The 8,956-nt window shown below is 36.9% G+C and overlaps 1 protein-coding gene across 1 annotated transcript; it reads right to left on the bottom strand.

Moving 5' to 3' along the window:
* Window positions 1-7,901: 7,901 nt before the first annotated feature.
* LOC145040097 (uncharacterized) lies at window positions 7,902-8,583 on the bottom strand. The gene is made up of 3 exons (XM_078988077.1): window positions 8,395-8,583; window positions 8,174-8,310; window positions 7,902-8,085 (listed from the first exon to the last, which is right to left on the bottom strand). Exons 1-3 carry the CDS (start codon window positions 8,581-8,583, stop codon window positions 7,902-7,904), a joined length of 510 nt encoding a protein of 169 aa, XP_078844203.1.
* Between the last annotated feature and the right edge of the window lie 373 nt (window positions 8,584-8,956).

The following is an 8,956-nucleotide window of genomic DNA, read 5'->3' on the forward strand; positions in this document are numbered from 1 at the left end:
CCGATTCCATGGTCCTTGCCCAGAGCCCCGTCACCGAAGAGGACCTCATGGTCCATATTCTCTCACAGCTTGGCGAGGAATATCACACAATTGCTGCTGCTCTCAAGGTACAAGAAAATCCCATCGAATACTCAGAGTTGTTTGAAAAACTTACTAACTTTGAACGTAGCCTCAAAGAAGCCTCTCTTCCTTCCGATATCCTGCCTACCATGGTGAATTACACTATCCGAAATCCAGGATTCAACAATCAGTCATCCAGTAACAACTCTTACAATTGCCATACTCGATCACCACCATCCTATCAGTCTCGTGGCTCTCAGCAGTCACAATGGCATAACAATAACAATCTTGGTGGTAACCGAAACATAAAAAGCAACCAGTTTTGTCAATTCTGTAACATCCCAGTTCACCTCACCAAGAATTGCCGAAAACGAGCACGCTTCCTCCGCAACAATAACATCACCACCGACAGAAACATAACTTCACCGCCTACTGCCAATGTCACCACGTCCTCCCCAGCCTCTCCAAAGTGGCTTTTCGATACCGGGGCATCCAATCATGTTGCATCAGATCCTACCTCCCTTCATCACGTGTCGGAATACGGAGGACCCGATGAGATAGTGCTTGGTGATGGTACCTGCTTACCTATCACACATACTAGTCACTCCTATATTCACACATCTCACAAACCATTAATTTTATCTAATGTGCTTCATGTTCCTAAATTAAACAAGAATTTAGTTTCTGTTGGTGAATTATGTGATACTAATCTTGTTTCGGTGGAATTCTTTCCATCTCATTTTTATGTGAAGGATCTGGACACGGGGGCGCGACTCATGCGAGGAGAGAGAATTGATGGTGTTTACCTCACTCGGTTCCCTAAAACACGTTCCATTCATGTCACCTCCAAGACCTCACCACTTCTTCTTCATCACAAACTTGGTCATCCTTCGCGTCAAGTCTTCAAGCAACTAGTTTCTAAGTTAGGTTTTAAGTTTTAGTCTGAGTCTGATGTTCATTGTTCATCTTGTTCAATTAATAAAAACCATAAATTTCCATTTGGTCAAAATTCCTTTGTTGCTACAAAACCACTTCAACTCATTTATTCTGATGTATGGGGACCGGTACAAAAATCTGTTGATAAATTCTCTTATTATGTCATCTTTGTCGATTATTTCACCAAGTATACATGGCTATATCCTTTGACTCACAAAAGTGACGTTGCTCTCATCTTTCCACAATTCAAAGTGTTAGTTGAAAAATTCTTCCAGCTACCCATTGTATCCTTATTTAGTGACAATGGAGGTGAATACATCGGTTTTACATCCTACCTTCAACAGCATGGTATATCTCACTACACAACTCCACCCCACACTCCTGAACAAAATGGTATTGCGAAAATACGTCACCGTCACATAGTTAAAACCGGTTTAGCTCTCCTCTATCATGCTCACATGCCATTAACCTTCTGGTCCCATGCGTTCCAAACAGCCGTGTACCTTATCAACCGCCTTCCCACATCGCTCCTCCAAAATAAATCCCCCTTTGAATGCCTCTTTCACCAATCACCAAACTATCATAAACTACAACCCTTTGGTTGTCTATGTTATCCGTGGCTCCGCCCTTATACCACTTCCAAATTACAACCACGATCTGCCCCTTGTTTATTTCTCGGATATTCATCATCTAAGTCCGCATACAAATGCTATGATACTCAAAACAAAAAATTATACCATTCCAGACATGTGGAGTTCATTCCAACAACATTCCCTTATACCACCGAAAACCTTCCTGAAATACTCCCTACCCCTGACACTCTACTCGACTCACTCACACCTGAACAAAACCCTCTACATACTAACGACCTGCCCACCTCTCCAAATACAGCACCGCCACCTACACCTTCCCTTCCTCTCTTCACTACTCCCACTACAACTGATACTATCCAAACAAAACCCATCACCGACTCCACTGTTGCACCCGAGGCGGAACCAACCACCCCTACCCAGCAACCACCATCTCCCAGCAACTCTACTCCACCATCACCAATAGTACAACCACCTCCCACAGCCTCACCGCTTGCTGCCCATCGGCATAGAAAACCCAATACCAAATATTATAACCAATCATTTGTTAACTCCACCACTTTACACCCCATTCTGAACACCATCGAACCAACCACCCATACCCAAGCTCTAAAGGATCCTTAATGGCGCACTGCCATGAACCATGAGTTCAACGCTCTATTACACAATGGTACCTGGGAACTAGTACCCAAATCCACCCACACTCCAATAGGATGCAAATGGATTTTCTGCATTAAACGAAACCCGGATGGCTCCATCTCCAAATATAAGGCCCGCTTAGTAGCAAAAGGATTCCTCCAACAACAAGGCAAAGACTACTTCGAAACATTCAGTCCGGTTACTAAACCTGTCACTATTCGTACAGTTCTATCCATTGCCATCTCCTCCAACTGGAACATCCGTCAACTAGACGTTAACAATGCGTTCCTTCATGGCACCTTGCATGAAGAAGTATTCATGACCCAACCTCCTGGTTATATCCATCCTGATTACCCTACTCATGTTTGCAAACTCCGTAAATCTCTCTATGGGCTCAAAGAAGCACCTAGAGCTTGGTATCTCGAACTCACTTCCTTCGTTGTGTCGTTTGGCTTTCAAAAATCCAAGGCTGATCCATCTTTGTTCATTTATAAATCCGGTAACATCATTAGTTATCTCCTTGTGTACGTCGATGATTTTGTACTTACCGGCAACAACAACTCCTTTCTTGACAAGTTCGTCTCCGCATTATCCAATCGGTTCTCCATAAAAGACCTTGGTTCACTTCATCATTTTTTAGGTGTTGAAGTTATTCCTGTCTCTACTGGTCTCTTTCTTTCCTAACATCGTCACGTCCATGATCTCTTACAACAATTCCACATGGATGGAGCTAAAGAAGTCACTACTCCGTTAAACTCATCAGTTACTCTCACCTTGCATGACGACTCCCCCAGTACAGATCCGACACCGTATCACCAACTTGTGGGTTCACTACAGTACCTAGCGTTTACACGTCCGGATATCTCTTTTGCGGTCAATAAACTATCACAGTTCATGCATGCTCCTACTGATACACATTGGCAAGCTTTAAAAAGAGTTCTTCGATATCTTAAAGGTACAATTCATCATGGCTTATATCTTCACAAGCAATCCGATCTCTCATTTTCAGCCTTCTCGGACTCCGACTCGGGTAGTATTAAGTGTGGTGGTCGCTCAACAACAGCTTATCTTTTATTCCTTGGCTCCAATATTATCTCCTGGCGATCTGCAAGACAAAAATCCGTATCTCGGTCGTCTACAGAGGCGGAATACAAGGCCCTTGCCAATGCTGCCTCCGAAGTTATGTGGGTTAAAAACTTATTGCTTGAACTTGGTATCTTGCTGCCTCATTCTCCTACACTTTTCTGTGACAACATCAGTGCTACATATTCATGTGCGAATCCTGTTTACTACTCAAGAATGAAACGTGTGGCGTTAGACTACTACTTCGTCCGTGAACAGGTACAAGATGGCTCACTTCATGTTTGTCATGTCAACTCTATCAATCAGCTTGCAGATGCTTTAACCAAACCTCTCTCACGGGGTCCATTTCAAATACTACGATCCAATATTGGCGTATCCGATGGATCCTCCATCTTGCGGGGGCCTATTAAGTGATATATTATCGCGTGTGCTTTATATATATATATATATATATATATATATATATATATATATATATATATATATATATATATATATATATATATATATATACCAAGTCATATTCTATATTTAACCTAGTCAATAGAATTAATTGTATATTCCTAAATAATCTCTAAGTCAGTTTGTAATCTTGGCTATATATGCCAATCGTATCTTGTACTCATTTAACAGAATTCTCAATACAACAAAGCATTGCTTTATAAAAAGAAGACACACTAAGGCAATGAGTCTTCTTTGAATACTGGTCTTTTAATTCGTTTTCCGATGGCATATTTAGATTAAGATTATCCATCGTCCAAAGATGATCGGTCAAATGGCGGCGAGTCACCAAAATTGAATCTCGTGATTCCATATAATATTATTATATATTCCATTATTATATATTACATTATAACTTATATATTTGTGATACATATTCTATCGTCGGCTGCAAAAAAAATTCATTTGCGAACATAAGCTATCGTTAGCCTCAAAATTGATATCAACAACATATTAAATTGATGAATAAATATAATATGAAGAAATCTACGAAAACAATTGTTAATGTAGTTTTTTTTTTAGCTATGAAAGTATGAATACTGTTTTTGCAAATAAAACATGTACCTTACTTTGTGTAGATGTTTTATTTAGGCTATGTAAATGGTGATTTAAATAAGGTAACTATGGAAAAAATGTAGATGAAGACGTATTAATATGTTGAAATAAATTAGAAGAAAATGTAGAATAACAATAATCGGATTACATTTATATTTGGGAATAGAAGTTAAGATTAAATAAAGGAGGTTACAAACACTTAAAATTTAAATAAAAAAAGATTACATTAATAATAGACGAAACACACGACCTAAAAAAACTACGACTTAATAGTAGACGAAACACACTATTTAAAAAAAATAAATAAAAAAAAATAAAATAAAAAAAACTACGGCTAATCCCAGCTGTAATCTTTAGCGAAATCCCGCTTGACATTGTTAATAATCTGATGTTCCTTTTTGGACAAGTGATCTCCCTTGGGTGTTAAGTAAAGTTGTAACGTACGGTTGTTTTCCTTTTTAGCACGATTAATTTTTTTTAACTTTCCCACTTCCAAAAAACCCTCAAGCTTATCGTCCAACCCTCTGATTGAGTTCATTATCTCCTCCGCTTCAGTCGACGAACTTTGTGTTCCTTTCAAATTTCTTTTTTCTTTGTCTCATGCCATAAGACGTGTTGGAACATCATAAGGACAGTCGTTGTTGAGGTCAATCCCTCTGATATACGCATCAAAAGATTGACTGTGGGTGGACTTTGAAGTTTTGGTTCGTTTGGACATCCCCGCGTAATCGTCAGGACTTTTTAGATCTAGCCATTTTTTATTGCCATTCACAACTTCTCAAAACGACTCATTGACAAAAGGTTTTCCGACTTTTGCCTTGTAAATCTTTCGAACCTTAGCCATGACATCCACCTCAGTTGCACCGCTTTGGGGGGGTTTTCATCGCGTTCATGTATATGTCGTTGAACTCTATTTTGGCTCGGTTGGCGGCCCTCCATTTTCGAGTAAAGTGACTCGGGGTTACGGTACTTCTTATTCAAGCGGTTGCAAAAGTTATTCCTAACCTTTTCTTTGAAGGTTGTTGATTCTTGGTCTTTCCCGTGTATCAGGTCTTGCGACACATCTAGCCATGATTGAGTTAGTGCCCTTTCTTCATCATCCGTCCACCCTCTACATGGAGCTCTTTTTTTTTTGTGCATGTGGTTTCACTTCAGGCTCTTGAAATGATTTTTGAACTGGATCTTCAACGGGGCCTTCATCAGAAGAATCGGATGACCCGTCGAGTAAGCGACGTGGTTGAGATTGAAAGTTTGTTTGTGGTTGGGGTTGAGAAAATAATTGAGTTTCTTGGACCGTTTCAAACGGATCAACATCCATACATGGAAGAGGTGTTGGTTGAGGTAAAATCTCATTGGTTGAAAAGAGAACACATTAAATGGAAACATTTGCGGAGCCATTGTAGGAAAGTAAAAGTTAGCGGAAGAGTGAATTGGTTGATCAAATGATGGTCGATAACATGGTGATGATGAAAGGTTTGGAGGTGGAATGTTTAGTGATGGAAGGTTTGAAGATTTCTTTTTGTTGGGTCTTTGAGTTTTTTTTTTAGCTGAGATGAAGATACTTTTTGTGTTGGTGTATTGAGAGAGTATGTGAGGGAGATAATGATATTTTGTGTGTGTGTGTGTGAAATGTTAAGAATATAGTTTGATTTATTGTAGTTGAATGGTAGACCAAATTTTTAATTTTTATTTATTAAAAAAAATTTGTGTGTGTGAAAGTAGTGAAATGGTATTATAAATTTTGAATTTTATTATAAAAAACGTTTTCTTTTACTGTGAAAAGTAAATGTAGAATTAAATTATAGGTAGTTGGAAATTAAAGAAGTGGTAAATTAAATAAGTGGTTGGGAATTAAAGGAGTCAAAGTATTTACAATCCGTTTCAATTCCTTTACACCAATGAAATTCTTCCATTGCTTTCTCTTTCTACTCGCCATGCAATTGACAATTAACCTTTGGTGAGTCCCCTAGCAAGAGCTAGGGGGCGGTGTTGTCTTCTTCGTAGCGAGCCTTGGCGACCCGATGGCGAACCCCACTCCGTTCAGCCTTAACAATTGAATCCACCCTTAAACTTAGCAAAAATTAAAATCATATTTATTAGAATTATGACCAGTGTTATATAAAAATCATGTCAAACTAAGGATAAGTAGAGTTTCATCTAGTCATGCGTAGAATGACTTGAATGACTAACTAGACTTTGTGAAATCTTGGTTCAGTTTGGTTTGACCTGAGACCTCAAGGATTTCAATTGAAGTGTGTGAAAGTTCTAGAAAAAATAGATTTTGGAAATAGAAAAGGTTGGTGGTGTATCATGTTATCCTACGGTGATAGTAGGAGATCATCGCACATAGTTTTATAACACCATATGTCCCAAATTGTTTTTATCTGAAACCTAGGGGTGTTATGCAAAATGTGCTATAGATGTGGATGTAAATAGATGGAGTGATGGTGGTAGATTGAAACATAGTTCGATTCATCCGTTAATTCCTTTGTGGTATTGTTTTCTAGGCCTCACTCTTCATCTTGGTGATAACGATGAAAAGATCATAAACATGGATTTTTGGTACACTTACATCCTAGTAGTTTTATACTAGAGATGTCTTGGGATATGCATCATAGTGTAAGAAATATTAGAAAAGAAGATGGAAAATTGAGTTTCTCACAATCTCTTGGTGATAATGAAATTGATCATAAAAAAAAAATTGAATAACCGTCGTTCCGAATTGGTATAGATTTGAAATGTCAAGTGTTAAAAAAATTATTGTTGGCTTAGAAAATAACTCTATGTTTGAGTTTTTGTGTACTCAAAACATCATCAAATTGCAAAATTGGCAAAAGAAAATTTGTACCATCGCAAAATGAATGACCTTGCAGACATCTCTAAAATCTGAAATGAGTAGAGAAAGGTAGCTTAGTGATTTTTGATAATATAGTCTATTGGGAAGAAATTCTTCGAATAAGATATTTCATTAAGGCTTCACAATCAAATAATCAATGAGGCTTCCGACAACATATTGTCGCATGCTCCTAGGGTACATACTATCTAGAATTAAAAAGAAACAAGATCCCCAAGAGTTCCAAGTTGCCATCTTGAGAATCAAGAGTCCATAAAAAATTTAGAAAAGAGAAAACATTTTGGATTTTTGAAAATTTTATAAAAAAGAAAATTTTTTCGGATTTCTTAAACTTTTATAAAAGAAAAAATATGTTTGGATCCTTGAAATTTTTTATATAATAGATAATATTTTGTATATTTTTGAAAACTTTATAAAAGAAATCATAAACATAAACTATGATTAATTGTGAATAATCATAATCAAACACAATTGAATAGTAACAAATGAGCACGAACAAAAATATTAAAAAAATAGATGTTAAGATTCGATATGAGCGACCACAGACAATTGCATTTGAACAGTAACCCTTTGCATTAACAATCCATAACAATGCAATACGACATATCATATCCATTCGCATTTAAACAATAACCTCTAGCATTGTTATTTTGAAATGAAAATTGGAAATGATTCTGCCTCCATCATTGCCAACCTTTGAAGAGTGCGATTAAATGATGTTTTAGGTAACGCTTTTGTGAAAACGATGCTAATTGATTAGCAGATCTAACAAAATGCACTTCAACATGATCTTTAATAAAATGATATCGCAGAGCATTTTTCTTGGTCTTTGAGTGTTGAACTGGATTATGACAAATAAAAATAGCACTTTCAAAATCACAATATAAAGTAATCTATTTCATACTAATTCCATACTCCCTCAACTGACTTTTTTTCCAAATAAATTTTGAAGTACAAGATGTAGTTGCATAAGGAAACACATCTTTGTTTCTTTGATCGCCAAACGACTAACTTCCCGTCCAAGAATTGACACCTGCCAGTTGTGTTTTTCCAATCAGGACCACGACCTCCTAAACCAGCATCTGAATAAGCCTGCACAAAGAAACCAGAATTATATGGATACCATAACCCATGTGATGTTATTTGCTTAAGATGTATATAAAATATTTTCACTACAATCATGTGTAGCTCTTGAGGATTTTCTTGATAACAAGCACAATAGCATATAGCTAACATAATATTTGGCATGCTTGATGTAAGATATAATAACAATCCAATCATTTGTCTATACAATGTGAGATCTGCTTTAGATTTATCTAGAGATGGAGTCAATTTAGTTTTGAATGCCAATAAAACTTTCACCATAGATTCTACAGTTATTCTGAATTTCGAAAGTAATGATTTTTTAAATGCCTCCTAGTTTATAAAGATCCCTGCCAAAATTAGTTTAATATTTAATCCAAGAAAGAAAGTAATGGGACCCATCGAACTCATTTCAAATTTAGTTTCCATCAATTTTTGGATATCAGCAGTCAACTGAGGATGATTTAATCTGACAATGATATGATCAAAATAAATTTGAACATTCATAATATGTTCACCTTCCTTCTTAAGAATGACAGTGGGGTCAACAGAACCTTTTTAAACTTAGATTGTTTAAGAAATCGAGTTAGACTTTCATACCCATGTCCGAGGAGCTTATTTTAAACCATGAACTACCTTATCTAAAATATAGCAA

This window comes from Lactuca saligna, chromosome 4, assembly GCF_052625555.1.
Source record: "Lactuca saligna cultivar CGN05327 chromosome 4, ASM5262555v1, whole genome shotgun sequence".
NCBI lineage: Eukaryota > Viridiplantae > Streptophyta > Magnoliopsida > Asterales > Asteraceae > Lactuca > Lactuca saligna.